At 35.2% G+C, this 23,395-nt stretch overlaps 1 protein-coding gene across 1 annotated transcript in view; it reads left to right on the top strand.

The window, feature by feature from the left end:
* Positions 1-19,902, top strand: part of LOC118747341 (protein rhomboid) — a 75,046-nt gene extending 55,144 nt beyond the window's left edge. Inside the window, exons 5-8 of the mRNA XM_036481386.1 lie at positions 12,597-12,835; positions 17,547-17,812; positions 19,272-19,418; positions 19,487-19,902. Of these exons, the coding sequence (XP_036337279.1) occupies positions 12,597-12,835; positions 17,547-17,812; positions 19,272-19,418; positions 19,487-19,791 (957 nt within the window). The 3' untranslated portion in view covers positions 19,792-19,902. The remainder of the gene's footprint in view (positions 1-12,596; positions 12,836-17,546; positions 17,813-19,271; positions 19,419-19,486) is intronic.
* Positions 19,903-23,395: the final 3,493 nt, after the last annotated feature.

The raw sequence follows: 23,395 nt of genomic DNA, 5'->3' as shown, positions 1-23,395 counted from the left end.
AAACATGTGTACGCATATGTGCAGACTTCTGTATGTATTTTTTCATTTCAAGGAGCAACATAGTAAGGTGCTCGTTTGGCATTATACTGTATTATATTATTAAAAAAAATGAATGAGGATTATGATTAACTAAAAATCATTTAATCGATTAATCGATAAGAATGTTATTAATGGAATCAAAATAATGAAATTTTCGGAAGTATTTTCAAGCCGATTCAGCTCATGTAAAACTAATTTTCCTACGAAATATTTTGGCGGAAGACTTAATATATAATAACTTTATATTTCCGATGGGTAAACAGTACTGTTATTTTTGTTTTTTGTATGGAGAGTGACGCACCCTAATGTACATATATAAAAGAAAATGTATATGCTTTTTGTATGTAGATTCATACACATGCAGTGTGTATGTATGTACAGTAGAATGAATAAAATCCTTAACCTATGCTGAAATGCATACATATGTACATACAGTCATCAACCACGAATAATAGTAAAGTTTAAAAGGCAATTTGTCGATTGCTAAGTCGGTTCTTTAGATGTAGAATAGCTAAGTATAACAAAGCAAATCAATCATTTTGAAAATGGCATTTACAGAACGCAGTAAGTAGTAGTATGATGAACTACTAATGTGGGTAAAAATATCGACTTTTACTATTTTTTTTTTATTATTTTGGTAGGGATAAATTTACAGGACTATAATTACAAGAATTGCGTTGAAAGGTAAAAACGGCGGGAATAATTCATGAATGAATGAAATTTTCTGGCTGATGTGGGCAATTAGGAGACGTCAACTGTGAGGAATATATTTATTCCCAATTTCGGCTTAAAAAGTAATTAAGCGCAAATGTAGTAGCAGTGTGCAGATATGCTGCCATGATCGTAATTTGCTGAACGAAAAGTTTGATAGTCGGTCGGTCTTTTTGTGTTTGCTTAATTTGAGGTTACATTTCTATGAGAATGAATGTTTACTATGTAGAATAAAAGTGCTTATGTTTATGTATTTGGAAATATTTATTACGGATGCTATGGCCAAAAATTGCTTGGATACAAAATTGTACTAGGGTTATCTGTAGCGTAGAAGTTGCATGCAAAGGCGAAGAAATTGGCGATTTTACGGAATAGAGATACATTTGACGGCGTTTTTTTTGGTCTCCGCCTAAGCTAACAAACGGATGTAGAATCTAAGAGGAAGAAAAAATGGTGCTGTACAAGTCCAGCCACGTAAAAAAAAACCAACTCTCGGATGAAGTCCAGAATACACTTGAGATATGGAGGGAACCATTCCCTATGCTTTTGAATGGTGAAACAGGTGACGCACTTGATGAAGAAGAATCCTGACCAATGTAAAAAGACGAAGCTCACGTCTCTTCACTCGACAAAAAGGATATAAAAAGAGTAATAATACGTTTTAGATCCAACAAAGCCCATGGAACAGACAGCTTACCGGCTGAGCTGTTCAAAGCCGGCAGGCAGGAGCTGGTAGAGAGCCTGTACCAGCTTTTAAGCATAATTTTATCAGTTGAATACAAGCCCGAAGATTGAAATCTCATTGCACTTGGCCTAGTCCACTAGAAGGGAAATACCGTGCAATAAGACTTCTAAGCATTGCGATTAAGGTCTTATCGAAGATTCTGTGTAAAAGACTGAAGCCCTTTGTGAACCAACTAATTGGACCTTATAAGTGTGGCTTCCGTCCTAGTAAATAAACCTTTGGCCACATTTTTCACTGTTCGTCTTTTATATGTAAATCAACAACAAAGAGAAACTGTATTATGAAGGCATGCCAAATTGGGGAACCATTGGGCAAACATATACGGCTATTTAGATAGGCGTTGAGCATAACTTTCAGCTCCGTTTGAATTTGGAAGCACCTATTCGCCTCGTTTAAGACCAAACGAGGTTTTCGATTGGGCAATTCACTCCTGTGCGACTTTTTCAATGTGATGCTGGAAAGCGTTACGAAAGTTGCCGATCTGTATTGCAGCGGCTTAGAAGAAGAAGCTAAAGAGGTTCGTCTAGCGGTGACGCAGACTTCATCTTCCTAGGATCCAGCCTAAATATCCCCAACAATGTAAGCCTGTAAGAATAACTCTTGCCAAAAGGTGCTACGTTGGGCTCAATAGGAAATAGAAAAGCAGATCCCACTTGATGAACAAAAATGCCTTTGTCATCATGCCCGTCGTTTTATATGGCGCAGAAACACGGGCGACGTCGAAGAAAGATTATAAACCTTTGAGAGATGAGTATCGAATAAGATTAAATGTGGAGCTTTTTAGCCACATGGACAAAGTTACGCGCATACAAATACAGCGATTGCGATGCCTTGGGCATACTGGACGCATAGATGACGACGCCCCAGTGAAAAGATCCTTTTACTCGGCACTTATGGAGGGACAACGAATGAAAGCACGACCACGAATACATTGGAAGGACCAAATGCAGGCAACCTCGCAAGGGAGAGAGGCAATTGGTTCTCACACCAAAACCAGGAACGTTTGTAGAGCCAAATAAGAATAAGAGGAATGTCGAAAGTGACTCTGCTCGGCTGATTATGTGCTCGGGAATATTACGGCTGACATCCCTGTAAGAAAATAAAGGTGTGGACTATTGCGAGGGCTAATACGGTGTCGTGTCTCTGTGCAACAAATAATGTGCGTCCTGTAACAAAAGCAAAGCTTATGTTTGAAGACTGCAATCACCTCATCTTTAAGAGCACTCTTCCACGGACCGACATATGCAAGTAGTGGAACCACATTTCCTGTTCATTAAGTACCGCCGCCGAAGAAGCAGTCGGATTTCAGAGAGCTTGAAAGAACAACTGGTACAAGGAGGAATGTCACGCCGCTACAGAGAAACCGAGCCACGCTTTGATCGGACGCATTGCAAGCTGCATATTTGGAATCGATATAGGGAAATGAAGAGGGACCCGAGTTATGTTGGCCGTAGTAACAATGAAAAGACGCTGGAATACAGGAATGCGAAAAGATTGAAATATCTAATCATCCAAAGATTTACTGCACTGATGGGTACTGCCTTCCCCGCAGGCAAACCTCTTTTAAGCTTTCTATATATGTATATATATATTTTTTTTGTTTTTTTTTGGCTTCAACCTAGGTGGTAGCTCGCGCTGCTAACCTCTACACCACAACGCCCGACTTTGATGAGAAAATAATACAAATTTCGCGGCTACAAAAAGCAAAGCTTTCTGACAGGAAAGCAAGTTGCCCAAACACCGGTGATGTCTGAATTTGGTACCCCCACAAAAGTAAAACGCCTGTGTAAAATGACGTTGACTGCGTCAGAATTGGGAAGGACCTCTTCGAGCTGTTAGTACCAAAAGAGTTTTCGGACAGGGTGAATCGCAATCGTGTGACTTTTAATCTGATGTTGGAGAACGTATAAGCGCTGCAGAATTATATCGCTCAGGTGCAATTTACTGGCGTAACTATGCTGGTACCATCGAAAACATCGCAGTCTGTTCTACCTTCTCGAAAATAATAGAAAAACAAAGCAGGTGGGTCCGGTGGCAAAAGAGGTATCTCCTTTTCGCAGGTGTCAGAGAAATTTCTCATGGAAAAACATACTAATACGACGAAGATTGCATTCTAGGAGCACTTCTGGATCTTCCGAAGAACATTTTAATTAGGAAATATGATTTAGCCCCAGCTGTTTTCATAAGAAGTTTTCATGCAAAAGCCCTAAGCTAGCAGGGTTTCTCAATAAAGTTAGGTCTATGCTAACGGAATGATATATGTCCGGGGTGGATCCAGTGGGGGGGGGGGGGGGGGGGGTTTGGGGATGATGGGTTTGGGGGTTAAACTACGTGTCAGTCAGTGGCGGGCCCACGGGCGGTGTTTTAATACATAGACGCCATATTATACATACATATGCGCCGTATTAAAACACACCCCGTGCGTCCGCCACAGACTGACACGTAGTTAAACACCCAAAACCCCCCCGCTGGATCCGCCACTGATATATGTATATACAAATATATATAAATATTTAGAGCTAAGGACTATCACTTAAATACAGGTACCGTTCCCAAAAACTGTTTGGGGAGTTGGGCAAAACATTCTCAGAGAAAACAATTCGAAAAACGTTGCCCGATGTACTGTAAACTTTAGGTGATTCCTAGTTTTTGTTTTGTTTTGTTTTTCTTTTGTTTTTTAATTCACAATGCCTTTTAGAACAGACCGCCTCTTTTCATTCTCCACAATTTGTGCGCGATTAGCTTTGATTTTTTTTCCTATGACTTAGTAGAAAATTTCCATCTTTACCTACATTTATGAATGTACCTGGCCATTTTAATTGGCGACAGAGATTCACACACCATACATATAAATAATGCTGAACTACAAAGTCGGTGCGTGCTGACACCCGCCACGATTTCATGCTGCGTTTGCGTGTTGGCACATATAAACGCCGGAGGTCTGTATACCTTCAAGGACAGACAAGAAGACAACGAAACGAACATATGAAGGATGAAAATAATGACATTATCACCCACATGCAGGACGAATGGCCGGCCAGTAGTCAGTGGCGGCGGCGGCAGTTATGAAAAGCAGTGGTAGGTCGACGCTAGACCAGTCGGACGGAGGCAATCAAGAGAAGATGCCAGGAAGTCGGTCGGTCGGTTGGTTGGTTGGTATGTCATTTAGTGCTGGTTTCTCGCTTTTGATGTCAACTTTATTTTTTACTCGCCTTTTTGCTTGGCTCTTTTTACACACATACTAATGTACATACATATATACGAAGGCTGTTTTATTTATGCAATAATAAATTGTGCGTGTCACAAACAAATGATAAACACTTTTGTGTGTAAGCCGACACGCTTTGCATATCTCGGACAATGCCAGTTACTTACTGGCCATCGTCCTTTTTTACGGACAGTAGGTCAGTGTGTGATCACCCCTGACTTCTTACGCCAATTAGTTGTGTAAGTGTAAGCGATTGTGCAATTTTTTGTGCACCTTTTTTTATGACCGGCTATGTGCGGTAAATTTAGGTCAATCCTTGTTTATCAGTAAAATTTTTTTTTTTTAATTTTTGGTGTGCGGCAAAACTTTTGATCGCAATTTTACCCATTTACACCAGCAAATGTGCTATTTGCCTTTATATTCATATCTAGGTTCTAACAATAAATAAATACATACATACATACATACACATATGATATGTGTGGCATTACAGAGCATTTCTTGAAAGGACCGAAACGAGCGCTGAGTGACCAACAGAGGTTAACAGAGGCTGCATCCTGTGACAAATGTTTTTCTAAACATATATTCTTACATATCTATGTACCTACATCTCTCTATACTTCCAACAGAGTATGTAATCGTCAAAATTTCTGGGTGTTCCATTGTTGACAACACAAACTACAGGCGTTTGACAATTTAATTCCGTGAATTGAGCGGCAGGGGAAGCAGTTGATAAGCAAAGTAGGTAGTTCAAAGTGGAACGCAGTTTTTAGAGCGAATGCGACATCACACATACACACCTGTTAAACGTACATACTTATATACATACATATGTACGTGGGTCAGCCCCAAAGTGATCTAATGGGAGGTCCACAAATACAGGTCAAACTTATAAGAAGGTATATTTGGACGTATGTGCATACATATGTACATAGGGATGTATGTATGTATACACATTTACCCCACGGACGAGTGTCGTTACTCGCCTCGAAAGCCTTCAAAGCAGGTGTAGGATTGCCTTCTACTCTTAACACTGACCAGGAGCTGGGCGTACCTCATGTCAGAACGGAGACATAACGGAATGCTGGCAGATATATATTTTCACCAGAAGAGAGAATACACAGGTATTCATATTCGCTGGGCCTTTCATCGGTCTGTCATGGAGCTCTGTTTGGCTAAGCTAAATTTCAATCGCCAAATATGTGTTAATAGCAGGTGTGCCTAAAATTTTGCTCTTCGTCACGATTGCGACTTCATATTGCCCCCTTCGGCTATAATGTTGCATATTTTTAGGCACCCTGTTTTTCTGCTTTCGAAATGTAGCGTCATGATTATCAGAATCCCATTGCTGGACGAAGAACGAAGCGCCAACTTTATTGGATAAATACGGAAGGTAAAAGACGGATAGAAATATGAACAAATAGAACCAAAGTTTGCTTTCAGCTCACAAGGTGCGATTTAGGAATTGTTAAAGGCTTGCTTACGGGCCGCTGCAGGGTAATAAAGCACTCCGCAGACTTGGGGCGTTGTTTACTTCGACCACTGCAGGTTGTGTCCTGAGAAGCAGGAAGCCCCTACCAGGTCCAGAGTTCGCGTTCTATGATTAGAGTATCTAGAAGCATATGGCCTAAGTAGCATTCAAATCAAATAAACCTCTATTTGGTTAAAGGTAGTTAATCAAAGACGATCTTTAACCAAATAGAGGTTTATTAATAGGTATAGATCTTCCTTTGTCGTGGTAACTAACCTGCAGTCTGATTCCAAGATTTTTAAATTTCAAATTTAGGCACCTGGATTTCTAACTTTACGCTTTTAATGGAAAGAGGGGTTTCCAAAGGCCAAATATTCATAAATTTTTACAAAAAAAAAAAAAAAATCCAAAAATTCTGAATAAAAAGTTTGAAATTTTTGGGTGTAATTGGTAAAGTTTGTTGAATTTTTATAATTTTTTAATAAGTTTTATTTATGTACATATATGGTGCTGGTTATTTAATGTGCTATACTTAAACAAAAAAAAAACAACAAGCAAAAGAAAAATAGGCAAAACTAGTCAAAATGTAACTTAACTTGTGTAAATGTTTTAATTTTTCAATTTGACAAAGACATTCTTTTGCAATAAGATGATGTCATGTCTCCGATTATTTTAAATTTTTTTTGTGGGTTCTATACATGAAATAAGCTAACGCGCATTGGAGGATTTTTTCTTCGGAGATACGATCTGTCAAAGTTTGGATTTTTACGTGATTTGATTAAAAGTTAAAAAATCTCCATAAAAAATCGTAGTTTTTGGCACTTCAGAAGCGCTTAGTCGACCCCTTAAAAATGCTTTTATCTTAAAATCTGTTGTACATCAAATGGCACAGGAAATTAACCTTTCAAAAACCGCATTACTCCGAAAAATTGAAGGGAAAATTTGCGAAAAAAAAAAGAATGCAACACTGTTTGCAAAAATCCAACACACCCACATACATACATATTTCGCGGCTCACCTGTTCGCAGAATTCAATTCAAAAAGCACTCTCTGAGTAGAGAATTCGCAAATCATTGATAAAACCAATTAGAAAAACAAATTCATTGTAGTTCGTGTTATTTGTGATGTTTATTTATCTAAATTCGTTTGATATTAGCAATCAAAAAGTGTTTAAATAATTAATCAATTGCAGAAAAAGTGTAAACAAAGAGATTATCAAAAATTTTACAATTGGCGCAAATAATGAGTGAGTATGTCGCACGTTGCTTTGTTTTTATTTTAGTTTTTTTTCTCTGCTTGTCTTTGACCAAGTAGTTGATGTCGTTTTGTGTGTTTATGAATGGCTCTGCGCCGGCTCTGCTGCATGTCTGGATGTATGCATCCATATTACAAGTTGCCGTTATGCCGCCTGCGCATTTGTGATTTTGCAGCGATGAAGCAGTATGGCCAGATAATCCTAAAAAGCGAGGCTGAATTGGTTTTAAAACGTTATAGATACGCAATGAAACTTGAAGTTAAAAAGAAGTCAGTATATTCCATGATAAAAATATAGTAAGGTAGAACCGCTGAGAGTCACTTTTAAGATTCTTGACGTTTCCAAACAATTTAATTTTTAAATTTACTCACAAACTCACACACACATTTTCATTTTCAATCTCAAGCAACAACAATTTCGAACAATTTCAATGTTTTATTTTCACTTTTATATGATTTTAAAATGTTGGCAAACTTCAAAAAAAAATCATGGCCGACAAATTGAGAGAACGGTTATACCTTGCTATGTTTTTATCATGGTATATTCATTCCTTAAAAACTCTTCGTCAAATCGTTAAAGCTATGTTCAAATTAAAGCATAAATTACTTTGTTTCGGCCAAATTACTTCACATAAAACAAGTACGTTCAGACTTGCTTTCATGATTTCTATATCGACGGCTGAGTGGGAGATCGACCTATCTCGACAGCCAGTTCGAAAACGCCCTATTTCGAAAAACTTTTCAAGAACGCCCTATTTCAGAATTCGTTTCAAAAACGCCCTATCTCAGCTGTCGATTCAAAAACGTCCTATCTCAGTATATTTTCAATACATTTTGAAGTGACATAGGGCGTTCTTCAACCAAATTTTGAGATAGGGTGTTTTTAAATAAAATTCTGAAATAGGGCGTTCTTGAAAAGTTTTCTGAAATAGGGCGTTTTCGAACTGGCTGCCGAGGTAGGTCGATCTTCCACTCAGCAATCGATATACACACATACATTTCATTAGCAATGTGTACGTATCGTACGTGTGTGGTTTGTACTTGATTTGAATTAAAATGGATGCATACCTTAAAGTGTTTTTTTTTTAATAATTTCCTCAACAGTGGCAGTTAAAATAAATGACAACAGATTTCTATCTTCGTTTGGTTCTCGATTTATAATAAATTATCGCATTTCTACTTAATTTATTGATATATTTTATAAGACAAAATTATTTGATATCAGCAAGACTTGCTTATAAATTACGAATGAGCCGTAAATTACGATAATGGGAATTTTTGCCCTCACTGTTGAGGAAATGCCTGAAGGTATGCAACTATATTTTTGTTTTGAAATCAAGTACAAATCAGTTAAAAAAGTATGAAAGAAAATGTGAACGTACTTGATTTATGTGAAGTAGTTTTAGGATAAGAAAAAGTAAACATCTATTGAATGAATATTTTTTACATCGAGAAGCAGCTAAAACCAAATTTATTAGTTTTATTTTTTATTTTATTAGTATTATATAATATTTTATTTATTGTTTTTTTTTGTTCAGAATCTTGTGTATATGAACTTGCATTTCCATATTTCGGTGCATTTGTAAATTCACAACAATAAAATGCAAACGGTTGCTATGGTAGCAAGCATCAAATTTGCAAATGCAAATCCAATACCATTTCTACAATATCCAGAGCAGTTCTTGTGTAATATTTTGAACGGTAAATAGTAGTTTTAAAAATATTATGTATTTTTAGTATTACAAGGTACTTAGTTTTATAAGTTCCAGTACAAATTTTTATTATGAACATTTTATGTAAAAAATGCCAGAAAAAATGGCATAAAGTTATATGCTGAACCTAGCCTTAAAAATTGTAACCTGGTCATACTGCGCAGTAGCAATTCGCCGCTCTGACATCTTATTACATAGGTGCTGCCAGCGGGATTATTTTCTTATGTTCACCGGGTGACTCATCGTTTATGTAATTGTAAATACATTTCGGACACTTGCGGAGTGTGGTGAAAATGAAAAATGACAATTATCGGTTGGGCTTAAAAAATGAGTATAACTATGTTCTGTTAAATTTCACGTGTGTGATGCGCAGTTTCACCAATAAATTTTAAAATTTATAGTACTGATAAAATTTAAAATAGCAAAATTTCCTAACATTTCCAATTTAAATTTTTAACAGTCTGATAGGTAAATTTAAAAATGATTGGTGAAACCGAGCATGAGGATTTTAATTCATAGCTCTTTTGTAAAACAATTTTTATTCACAATCCCGGCATATAAGAAACATTTACATAATAAGAACAAAAACATGGAAAAATCAGTACATAGCTTTCGGAGTAAGTACTTTCTCTGTAAAGTTTCCTCACTCTATCATCTGATCGTTCCCACGTTAGTACACTTTAACGGAACGAACCGATTTATTTTTGATACAGGGGCATTATTTCTGCTGCTATGTGGTGTTGCAATGGCAATAGGCGTATCTGGTGGGTGGTTAGCTGAGCGCGCTACCATTTCGCAGGGCCAGGGTTCAAGCCCAGTTTCCGAAATAAAAAAATAAAAAAATCATAAACAAGTTTTTTCTGATAGAGTTCGCACCTTGGCAGGCAATGGCAAACCTCCGAGTGTATTTTTGACACGAATAAGCTTCCCAGCCAGTAGAGAAACGTAAATTTTAAAGACAGTGCGGTTTCGCACAGTTTTCTGTTTACGGAAACGACTACCTTTTTCAACAATTTTATTGAGCTTGAGGAAGATTTTATTGACAACTTTTTGCGGATAAACAACATTAGTTTACAAACGGAAGAAAATATAGCTGATATTTCGGAGATCACCACATCTCCTCATCTGACTTTTTTCATCGCGTAGACGGCAGTGGCTGAGCGTGCGGAGGAGCGTACCACTATTTGTTAGCATCTAGAAGGTGCCGGGTTCGAATCCCTTAGGTGCTTCCTAATTTTTAATTTTTTTTAACAATAAAAAAGCTTCCGTGAACTGTAGATGCAAAGCGTGTTGAACGAAAAATTCAATCAAATAAATTTCAGAGAAAAACAGCAAAAAAACATCTCCGTTTCACAACCATTTTCGTTACTTGTCGGTACATACGTTTCTGCCGCATACTTTAGTGGGAAAACGGATCGTCAAAGGAATCCGTAAACGGACAAAAATCGCATTTCATTAATTTTTTTTCCTTTTTTGGATGAATTTTCAGATTTTTTTTCTGGCTGGGTTCTGATACGAATACAATCGCCGTTCGGAATCGGCGTAAAACTGTAGGTTCCTCCCCATTGTGCGACAACATCAAGACGCAGAGTCAATTCGGATATCCAGAGGTCCAGAGTTATGAAATGCGCCCGAGTAACCCTAGATTTTCTTAATTCTCAATTGAACGCCAAAAAAATTTGTTACTAATTTTCCAATTTATACTTAGAAAAAATGAGTTAGGTACCTACAAGACCCAATGAAAAGGTAGCAGCAACAGAGGAGTGAATTTGATTTTTTTCGGGCACTTAGTCTCAGAATGGTTAATTTTGGTTATAAACAAACATTTTACTCTAAAATATTAAATTTTATTTAAATCCTTTGACATTTAAGAGTACAAAATTAATAACAAAATACATATACGGCGTTTTTTTTTTATATCCAGAAACACCCAGCTTCCACATAAAAATGCATGCAAATTGAGAAAGACTGATAAAGCACTCGGCTGCTCTTAGTTTTCTTCACTCATTTAGAAATGTCTTATGCAATCTGTTCTAATGACAACGGGATCAAAACTAACAGGAAGCTGTAATTTATTGCGAATTGTACTTGCTTTATTTTAATTAAGCATGCAAGCTCGTGCAACAAGTCTCACCATTAATTTAGTTAATTGACAAATGACATAAGCGTTTGAAAATGTAATAGTTGCTAACCGATGGAAAATATTTTGTTCATTTTAGTATAGCCCCTCGATAGTCAACCTAATACATAGATAAGTACATATCTACATTAGGGTGGTCCAAATGTACACAGGAATATTAACTTTTCGGAATTTCTTTGCTGCAACGTACAGGATTATAGAAAATGCCTTTTATTTAACTTCACTTGTATGTAAATATGTACATACGTACATATGTATGTAGGTCGTGGAATTTCGCAATAAATATTTCACTAACTACCTTGAGACTTGAAACTTCAAATTAAGCTCATAAACCAATGACAATGCAATATGAAATAATCTGCTTGGTGGCGCAGGAGTCGAGACATTTGGAAAATCGTATTCATGTATATAATTTTGCCGATAGGTGACGCAGAAGTACTTAAAAAGCTTGCTTAACACCCTAATGTCGTACATACCCTGTAAACCAAAGTTCCTGAAATATTAACAAAATCATAAAGAGTATCGGAAATTTGTTTCGAATTTTGTAACGATTTCTTTACGAATCTTGAAAGAAAATCATTCTGTTCCTACTTTCTTAAAAAAAGTTCTGCAAAAATTCTTTGCATCACAGCATTATTTTTCAAAGTGTGCCAGTATATTTCATCTTAGAAAATTTGGCAAAAAATCGGAAAGACAAACAATGGTTTCTATAGAACTTCTTTAAGATTCCTCTACTTTTCAAAATATTCCGAAAACAGGGTTTGCAGGGTAAATACATTCATACATCATATTAAATGCTTACGAAGTAATTTTATTTTTTTTTCGGGGACTTCTTTTTATATTTTAAATTTCTTTGTTATGGTCTTGAGAAGACAATTTTGTTTTGTTCCAAAGTATATTGGCCCAAGCTTCCCGTTCTAGTACTTCCCCAACAGATCTCAGTTCCTACCACCCTAACGTACAACCCTGATGTGCGAAAATTAAAGCTCACCAAAAATCATAAACTTTTGCTAACGCAGTTTGAAATTTCCCATGTATGTATTTTACATGGGGAAAATCAATTTTTTCGTAGAATTGCTATAAAATAGGATAAATATATTAATCGGTGGCTGGAGGAAAACATTTTTTGGCCACCCTAATGTACATACATAGCCAAATATTTGTCGCTTTTCATATGAATTGTACTACGATTTCTGCTGTATAAATAGTTAAAATATTGTTAAGTTAAAACATTGCAAATTTTTAATACCATTTAAAAAAACATTTTTTATAATATCTTTAAATGAAATGATTATTCAATATTTTGTTCTTTTCAGATGAGCGGGAAACGTTCACGTAGCTTTAAATGTGCAGTTCATCATCGTGATCGCGAGGTTTGTTCCGAAAATGACTTCCATCTTGTACTAGAAGAACCGCCATTTTTTAAGAAAATGGTGCACGTCGTTGCCATGGAAATACTGCCCGAAGAGCGTGATCGCAAATATTATGCCGATCGTTATTCATGTTGTCCCCCGCCTTTATTCATTATACTAATGACAATCATAGAGGTAAGTAGGTCGTTATTATTTAGATGCTCACAGCCATCCCTAAATTGGAGCGCTAAGCGTTGCGTTTTTCAACGTCAATGCGTTATCCCTAAAGAAGCGAGTATTTTTTCTTACTTTCATAAAAATTTTATGTGCATTATGATTTTTGACAGTTCCCTGATGCTTGACGCCCCAATTTAAAGATGGCTATTAAACCTTTTGCGATCTTATAATAGTAAATACATACTATGAATGTACATTAGGGTTGTTCAAAATAAGTAAAGTCGGAATTTTAATGCTCTCTTCCCCTGGAATTGTTCTATATCGAAAAAAAACATTTACCAGTATTTTTTCTTTTTGAAATCAATAAATATTTAGAGGTCCCTCAAGGCCTCAAAGTTTTCCATGTTTTTTAAATGGGAAAAACCACAATTCGTAGAAATTGTATAGAAGCTAGAAAAATAATATTTTTCGATCTGGCAAACCCAATTGTTTATTTAACCATTTTTTAATACTAAAGATTTTTTTTTTAATTTTTGCTTCAACGAATCATGTTTGCACGGTGTATGGCGAAATGGGAAAAGTACTTAGGTTTGAAGTATGTTCGACAAGCCACTTCTGTGGTGTGGAGGGACCTACAATTTTACGCCGACTCCGAAAAGCGATTGTATTTTTATGAGAAGCTGTTTTTCATGGCAGAAATACACTCGGAGGTTTGCCATTGCCCACCGCTATTAAAAAAAAAACCTTTTTTGATTTTTAATTTTTTGATGTTGGGTTGAACCGGGCTTGAGCCCAGGTCCTGCTGAATGGTAGTGCGCACTGCTAATCACAACAACATAGCGGCCGCCACATAATTTAAATGGATTTAAGTTTTCTGACTTTGGAATCTAAAAGTTCAATCTTTAAGCTTTCATGTTATACCATTCAAAAGATTGTATTCCACGTCTACATATATCTTCCTATAGGAGTTAAAAAAAGCCAGAAACCCGTTTCTCCCCAAATATCTCAAAAACTAGAGCCAATTGAATAACTTCAATGTCAGATTATGATTCTACGAAAAAAACACAAACGAATGAAACCGAAACTGTGACCGTTTAAACTGCTTCGCTTTTCAAAACCGAAACCGTTATTTTAATCTGAGAAAGAACGGAACCGAAACCGTTTCAAGCACAGCAACCGGCTCTAATCGGTTTCGAGAAAACTATAAAAATCAGCTGCAGGATGTGCCAACAACAAAGTTGATTTTCTTTAATAGCATAACTGTGCCGTTGCACGATCAAGTTTTTGCTATAAAGTTGAACACACATATTGCTTGTCAAAACTCCTTTGAATTTACAGCTGTGATGTAGGCTGCACGCAATTTGATAGTAAATTTTTTTCGATTCAAGTTGCCGTCGTCAAGGAAACTACTTAAAATTCTCGCCTCGTTGCCGTACCTACATTTATCTGACACAACCTCTCACTAAATTCTGGAGTATTGGAACAGACTAAATGTGATCAGTTGTTTGACTGTACTATCAAGTTGACACACGACTTGAAAGGAAAAATTGATATCAAGTCGATAGTTAAGTTGTGAAAGTGTGAGTGTATTGCAACAGCTGATAGGCAATTTGCAAAGTATGAGTGATTCATAGGTTTTTCCTTATATGAATTAAAATTAACCACAATGTTTAATGCCGCAAAAAAATTTTAGCAAACGTTGGAAGGTACATATTAGTTGCGTTCCGTAAATCGCAAGAAGTTGCAAGAATTTACAGGATTTTACCAGAAAGCGTTCCCGTACTCGGTTCTCTGGCAAAGTAGGGGAAAAATGGGAGAGTAAAATCGGCTCTCTCTTTGTCAGAAGTTTTTACCCGAAGAATTTCTGGTAAAGTGTCAAACCATCAGCTGTTCAAACGATTTGAATGTTGTATAAGCAAATACAAAAGTACATTTGCATTTTCACCAGATTAAATATATCGTAGCGAACAAATTTCAAGTTCTGAAAGTAACCATGTTAATTTGCTTTTGTATTTGCGTATAATTTAGCAGATCGCCAAATGAAAAAAACTGCCATGTACACAAAAAATGGCGCCCACGGTGTATTTGACAGTTTTACCAGTTTTCAGCCGAAAAGCGTTCCCGTATTTTTTGATTCTCTCCTTCTCTGAGAGCAATGTTCCTTTTTGACAGTTTTACAGGTTTTGTCCAGAAAAGTTGAGGAATTAAACTATTTATCTAATGAATAAACCTTTTTGTCAAACTTGTTTTCGTATTTTTATTCCAAAAACCGAAACTGAAACCGATTCGGTTTCGGATTTTGATTCGGTTTCATTCTTTACTACAAGGACAGCTTCGTATCCAATGTATTCTATCTTCGTTGTAAATTTTAAATCCAGCCCGATTTCTTAAAATTTTCCAAAGCGAATAAGAAATTTGGTATTTTTATGGCTTCAGCTTTTAATAATAGCTTAACTAATCAATAATTAAACTGCAAAATTTTATTATGAATTACAATTACTTAAATATTTACATATGTACTCGCCTTAAGTGTTCTGTAAGTCTGAATTAAAAAAAAAGAAGAAATTTCAAAAATTGTAATAAAAATATTCGAATGTATGGATCGGAATTACTAATGATTTGCTTAAGTATTATGCGATTGAAAAGTGCTGGCAAACTACGTTGGGAAAGCGGCGTGGACGTCTTTTGAAGTTTGTTTTATGTGTATTACTAATTTATGTAAGCATGCCAATATTACCTATTAGTTTTAATTTATTTATCTGTATAAGTATGGATGTATGAAAGTGTGTTAAACTTAAGTGGTAGCATACACTGTCCTATATTAGAAAGTCGTAAAATTTTTGGATTGTTTAGATTGCTTAGTCAGAAGCCAACACCACTTTTCATCGACTTTTTTCAAAGTTTTTAAAGACAAGTCGGCAATACCAAAACAAAGAAAAGTCAATACCCAGAGCAAGGCATATCAAACAGGTAGTAGCATTAGGGCAAAAACAACATTTGTGTGTATTTTGCTGTTGCTTCTGGTATCGTAAATGTCAACAACTGTTGTGATTTTTTTTCTGCTAAATCAAAGCATGCCATGTAAAATACAAAAAATAAAAAATTTAAATTGCAAAAAATGACATATGTTGCAACTTTCTTTCTTATAGCGTTTTCTTTTCTCGAAAAAAGTTCTGCCCTTTTATGTGGGAGCTCTTGCTTTGCGTTGCCCTGAAACCTCAGAAAATGTTGCGTTTTTTATACGAGAATGAAACAGAAATTATACTACTCCATCACAATTTATTTATTGAACTTAATAAAGCTGAATCATTCACTTGGCCTGTAAGTCTTTAGTAATTGTAAAGCAAAACACTTACTTCTGATACGGAAAATAATTGTAATTTTACAAGCGTAAACTAAAAATCAACCGTGCAACTCTCACACACGATTATTTGAGGTCTGAAAAGGCAGCACTTTTGCCGGATCAGAGCGCAACCTGCTGAGAAAAGAACACGACGCCTTTTGAAAGGGCTGAGAAAAGAACATGAAAATTTGACAGCGCTAACTCAAGGCAGAATAAGTGCAGCCTTTTTTCGAGAAAAGAAAACGCTATTAGTAAATTTGTTTGCTTTTCGAATCATTGATCCATACCTTGCGAGGCTCAGTAATCAGCGGTTGTGCTGCTGAGTTTGGCGAGCGTTCTAAAAGCTGCTATTCTTGATTTGTATGGAAAAAGGTTTCACATGCAAATAGATTTTAAGAATTTAGAATTTTTGTGAGAAGATATTAAAAATATTTGAGATTTTCGAGACCAAATATTTTAATAAAAATAAAATCAGCTGCTATACTGATACTACCTCTTCAATGTGCCTTGACCCAGGAGTAAGTTAAAAATACCGTAGTTGTGGTAGCGAAAGGTTACTTTTTTTTTAGAGATGTAGAACTTTCAATTGAATAATAATTTCAAGTTGAAATTTAACTTTATTACAAAGAAGTAAAATGCTGCACCTTTTTTTCGAGTAATGGGGCCTATCTCGGAAATGGTTTATACGCAGTGTTGCCTTCCAAGGCCTCCAAAGTTTCCGATCGGTGTACATAAATCAATAACTTCGAGTAACCACAGAGAAAATAATCGAGTGGTGTTGAATCGAAAGATCTTCGTGGCCAATTGACTGTCCCATTTCCCCCAAATGTTTCCTTCAACAGGTCGATGGTTTGATGCGATGTATGGCATGTGGTGCCGTTGTTTTAGGAAAACATGTCTTCAGTCGAATTTCCATTCAATTGGGGCATGAAATAATCGGTAATAATGGCCCTATAGTGCTCGACGTTGGCGGTAACGTTTTCGTCATTCGCATTAAAAAAAAGATAGGATCACCGATTTCACCGGCACATAAAGTACACCAATCATTGAGCTTTTGTGAATGTAGCAGTGCCTCGAGAATTTGTCGTCAATTCTCTTCACTCCAAATGTGACAATTTTGATTATTAACATGCACATTGAGCCAAAGATGAGCCTCAATACTTACAGCATGGCTATGAGCTTTGATAAAACGACTGTATCAATATATTAATAGGTCTTTATTAATAATACGAAAGTAGTTCTCAAAAACGTATAGATACGTTATTTTTATATAGTTCGAGTGACATTTTTAAAGCTTTTAGCGGAAAAATTTGCCACCGCAGGAGTGTTCATTTCCTTCAAATGATAATTTGACTAATAGTTTATATCTATATACATACATATCTTTCTTTCAGCTCTGCTTTTTTCGCCTATCACACACTCAGCATTGGCGAAGCGGAACCAGCGGGCCCAGTTCCAATCGATTCCTTCTTCATCTACCGTCCCGATAAACGCCTTGAAGTTTGGCGTTTCATATTGTATATGGTATTACATGCCGGTTGGTTTCATCTTGGCTTTAACCTCTGTGTTCAATTACTTTTCGGCTTACCGCTAGAGATGGTGCATGGATCGGGGCGAATCGCTTGTATATACTTTTCCGGTGTATTGGCGGGTTCATTAGGTAAGTATTTGTAAAAAACTAAAATAAGAAATTTACTTATGTATTCAAGTTATTCTGCATGTTCTTAGCTAAATTTAGAGGTCTAATAAGTAAACTCGCACTTTTAGTACAGTCAATCTGGACTTAAGAAAACTCCAGAGCAGCGCAAAATGTGCCAATTGGTTCAGAAACATGTTCAGAATAAAATATTCAAAATGTTTCGCCAAGGGGGACCGGGATATTATATAAATCAGTGGTCGGCAGGCCATAGCTCACTGAGCGCTCTCTGAGCACATGTGTGTTTCACACGTATACGAAGAGCGGAAGCTGAGCAGTGCATTTAACGCACACAGTCTCACTTATTGAATCGTTTGAATGTATTAGAATGCCGATCACTGATGTAAATCAATGAAAAAAAACACAAACTGTCCAACTAAACGTCAAGAACTCTGACTGCGTCAAATCAACTGCTTAATCAAAAATACAGAAATATTAAATTGCAGAGAATATAATCCTCTACAAGTTCAAAACGATAATCAATGTTCCAATAGTTAGTTTTTTTATAAACAAATATTTGAATCTACTACGCATCTGGCGACAAAGTGTGCGGCCATCTTGGGCCTTTTTTCAAAATATTTGTATTGAAGAAAAAATTCCAATTAGTTTAAGCACTTTTTATGAAAGAGTCCTTTTTAAAAATATTGCCCAATTATATCAATTTCAATCGAAAGCTTAAAAGGTCTTTTCAGCAACAAAATTGCAAGCTTCCTTTTGTTTCCTCTCTTAATTGAAAAGTTCAAAAATAATTTTTAAAGGTATTGTCAGCAATATTTACTTTTCCAAAAAAAAACTTAAAAAAAAATAACAGTAGAAGAATAGAAGTGCCTCCTTTTTTCTTCATTGTCTATATTTTTGTTAATTTCTCAGCTAATTATTCACTTAAATATTGTTCGAAATTAGCTAAAAAACGGAGCACAAAATCGTTTCCAATATTTCATTCACATACGACAGTTGTCGTTAGTTTTTTACAAAAACAAAATTTTGGTTTGAAGTTTTCTTTATCAAATATTGATTTTTTGCCGCAAAAACTTATCCAATTACCCATTGACTTTATTATTTCATAGAAAATTTAATAACATTAATCGGAGGTATTTTCTATTTCTATAACGATATCGATAAACGTACCACTCACACATCAACACTGATAACGATATCGATAAATATTTATATCGAAGGCTGAATGGTAAATCGACTTATCCCGGCAGTCGGTTCGGAAACGCCCTATCTGAGAAAATGACCCAAGAACGCCCTACTTATAATTTGCTGAGTTCTTCAACAAAATTCGGAAGTAGCGCGTTCTTGAAATGTTTTCTGAGATGGGCTTCTTCGAACCGCTTGCCGAGATATGTCGATCTGTCGATCTGTATATAAAAATTACTTATTTTCTTCCTTTATCTCATTTTTACTTATCTTTCTACAGGCACCAGCATATTTGATCCCGAAGCGTACTTGGTTGGAGCTAGCGGCGGCGTATACGCACTACTGGCGGCACACTTGGCCAATGTGATGTTAAATTTTCATCAGATGCGCTATGGCATACTGCGATTTATAGCCATTTTGGTGTTCGGTAATAAAACTCATTTCAATCACTTAAAAAAAAAAAATAATTATCTACATTCCACTTCCTTTTTTTAGCTTCCTGTGACTTTGGCTTTGCAATCTACGCTCGTTATGCTGGCGACTATCCCTTCAGTCCCTCGGTGTCCTATGTCGCCCACTTAACCGGTGCCTTGGCGGGCCTAACCATTGGCCTAATTGTGCTCAAGAACTTCGAACAGAAACTACACGAACAACTTTTGTGGTGGATTGCGCTTGGTATTTACACTGCCTACATTATATTTGCAATTGTTTTCAATGTATTGAATAGTGCTGCGATGCAGAGTCTAAAAGTGGAACCCATCTATGCCACCGAAACGTTTTTCAATGATTTTCATGTATAATATTTAGTTTTAAGCGCTAAATGCTATGCCATCTTGTCGATTGGGTGGAATACTATGTGTAGAAATATTTTGCAAAAAAGTGTGAAAAAGTGTGTACATATTACATATGTACATATAATGAAAAGAATGCATATGCATATATAATTTTTGTTAAACGCTTCCACTTAAAAATTTTTTGTTTATGTTTTGCATTTCAGTTTGCATTTAAAAATTGAATGAATGAAATGTAGAAAGTTTGTGCTTTATTAGAGAATATTGGAAAAGTAAATAAAATAATTAAATATTTTTTGTTTTGTAAGAAAATTTTTTTGGAATAATTTTGTTTAAATGTTACTTTGCAACCGCTTCATAAATGAATATAATCAAATGCTAACTAACTTCGTGATTTTATAAGAGATCTCAAAAGATCGTGCAATAATTCAATATTATATAGCATAAGTTTAAATATGTATGTAAGTCGAGTAGAGTATATACATACATATGTACATATAAGTACTTGTAAGTTATTATCTCTGAAAAATGAGTTATAATGCATTTTGAAAAAGTTTCTAAATTGCCAGTACAAATAGTTACTTTATTACATAGGACGTGTACATACTAACATAAATACTTATGCAGATATGCATATGTGCAAACAGAGGAAACAAATATATATATTTGTACAAATTTGCATTTAAAGCGTAACGCAGGTGGATAAAATAAAGAGAGTATACTCCGTTAAATTTTGTTGGCTTTATTGGAATTTAAAAATGTAATAAGCATATTCATCAAGGAAAAGAGGATTGGCCCGCATGAACAAAGTTAAGCAATTACTTTTGCTTAAAGCCCTTTCACTTCAATCTATTTGAATAAATCGAGTAAATGGTCTGAAATTTCAAGAAAAAGTAATTGCTTAGTTTCTATTCATACGGCCCATTGTTTGCACTTTCGAAACTTGTACTGAGTTATTAAATTTTGTATTATTATGTTTATTGTGTTTAAATTTTTGCAGCTTTTGGAGATTAAAAGAATAGCTTCCATGTAAATAGGGGTTGCGCCTTTGCTAAAAAAACTTGAAGGTATAATTTTTCATACAAAATAAGACTGTATTCTAGGCTAGTTTCGAGAACTTCGATGTGTTTAAAGTTTAAGAGAATATCTTTTACATAAACTCGGCAACGTTTTCTCCTTTTATTTTTCAAATCACGTGTATAACTTAAAATATCCGATAAAACACGATTTTCAATATTACACACTTATATACATACATACATATGTATGTACATTACAAATGACAAAATTTATTATATTTGAAGACGTCCACCAAAATATTTCGGCAAAATATTAAGATTTACGTGAGCTGGACCGATTTGAAAATACCTCCAAAAATGCATTGTTTTATGAAAAAAATCCCCTCAAATGACAATTCAGTTTAAGCTTGAAAAACCTGTATACAAATTTTTAAATTTTTTTCCATGGAAGATTTTTGATGCTGAGGTTTTTTTCTAACTTTTTTCAAAGATTGGTTTAAGAAAAATTTGAATAACTGAGCCAAAACTATTCCGATTTAGATTTGTGAGGTATCAGTGGAAAGATGGGGCACAATAGACCCAGCGGTCGCAGTGCATTAACCAACCAACTATCTATCTATCTATCAGTGGAAAGATATTTTCCCACTCTTTTTATTTCCTTGCATTCCAAGGTTTTCACCCAGTCTTCGCTGAGCTGACTAAGAGCCCATCTGTCCAGAAGTAGACCACATGTAGTCAGTGAAGCTCGCATAATTTCTTTACATGGCGAGAGTTTTTCTTAGTGCCCTGTCTCATCAGCTCATTGGCCATGCAGTCGTCTGCGATATCGCTGTAGCCTAGAACCGAAATGAGTTTAGTAGCGTAATAATCTGATGCTGTTTAATTTTCCGTATGTATTTCTTGCATTATTAAATAGATCTCTTCTTCGACTCTTTCCAAGACTTCTCAAGGTTCAACAGTTTAAAGAGTTCACTAAAGCGCCTCCTGAGAGTTTCCAATTGCAGGTTTCACTTGTGTGGGTTGGCCTGAACCTTGGTTTTTCTCAATTGACCTGAAGTGCTGAACACTATAATGAGATAATCACCATAATTAAAAAAGAGTTACCGAAAAAATGTTATCGTGCGGTAAATTGAAATATTAAGGGCAGTTTTCTCAAGTAACCTTTAACTTTAAAGCTTCTTTTTTTTTAAAGGTTTCTTTAAAATTTCGGTTTTTATTTATTTTTAAATTTGTCTACAACTAAGAAGCATATATACGTCAAAAGCCGATAATAGAAAAGCTTTACTTTAGACATATGCATATAGTCTAAAGCAACCTTTAAATATAAAGTGAGCTTTAAAGTTAAAGGTTGCTTGAGAAAAACGGCCCTAAATATAATATCTACTTACAACAGTTCTGTGCCTCTTTGAAAAATTCTCAATGGCGACTGAAAACTCTAAAATTCAATTATTTGATATTTTTCGGGGTGCAAGTACTTAATGTTTTTTAACAGTAAATTTTATTTGGTATTTTTTTTTTAAAGACTCAAAACTTGCCAACTTTAATAGAAAACTAAATTTTTTTGGCTATACTGAAATAGCGAATGATCAATACTAAATTAATCTCTCACATATGCAAAAACCAATATAAATAGGCCTACACTTATGTATATAAAAAACCCGTTATTTAAAACTAATAAAAGAAAAATAAACACTGCCATTCAATGACTTCCCTCGCTACGTTATTAAATGAAAAACATTGTAAGTAATTAATAATTGAATGCACTGAGAGCTATTTTACTATTTACTATATCTACACTTTGTACAATAATAATGACAACTAAAAAAAAAAACCAAACGTTTAAATAAATAAAAAACCTTTTATACTAACAGCCAAAGATTAATTATGTGTTTTTATTTTCTAACTGACTTGATAGAAATTTGGTGTCAAAAATGCTAAAAAATATTTATGCAAATGCTGTCCTGATAGGTATGCTTAATCATAAAAATTGTATGATACAGTACAGATGTACATTAGAGTGGTCCAAAAACAATAAAGTCGGAATTTTAATGCCGCCACCCCCTAGAATTGTTCTATACCGAAAAAATATACCCCTATTTTTTATTTTGAAATCGAAAAAAATATTTAGGGATTGCTCAAAGCACTCAAAATTTTCCATGTATATTATGGAAAATAAAAAAATAGGGATAAATTTTTCCGGTATAGAACAATCCTAGGGGGTGGCGGCATTAAAATTCCGACTACCTTTTCACATGCATTTTTGAACCACCCTAATGTACATATTTATGAATTTACATATGTAAATACATGTAACACAAATAATAACTTTTCTTTTTTTGAGTCCAATGGACTTTGTTTTTGTTTTTTTTTTCTTTTTGCATATTTTAAAATATCGAATCAAATGTCACCGCCGGCCTCGGAGTTAGTTTATTTTTCGCTTACTACACTTCCTCTTTAAATTCATTCAAACGAACCAACAGAGATTTGCATTGGTAACCCAGCAGCAAATCGAATTACGAAAGATTTGGCTTAAGCAATAATTTCGCGATTTCCAATCCATGCAGTCCTTCTCCCATCAATTCCGTATGGCGTCT

This window comes from Rhagoletis pomonella, unplaced genomic scaffold, assembly GCF_013731165.1.
Source record: "Rhagoletis pomonella isolate Grant_MI unplaced genomic scaffold, Rhpom_1.0 Rhpom_scaffold_00011, whole genome shotgun sequence".
Lineage (NCBI taxonomy): Eukaryota > Metazoa > Arthropoda > Insecta > Diptera > Tephritidae > Rhagoletis > Rhagoletis pomonella.
This window is presented reverse-complemented; position numbering and strand designations above follow the sequence as displayed.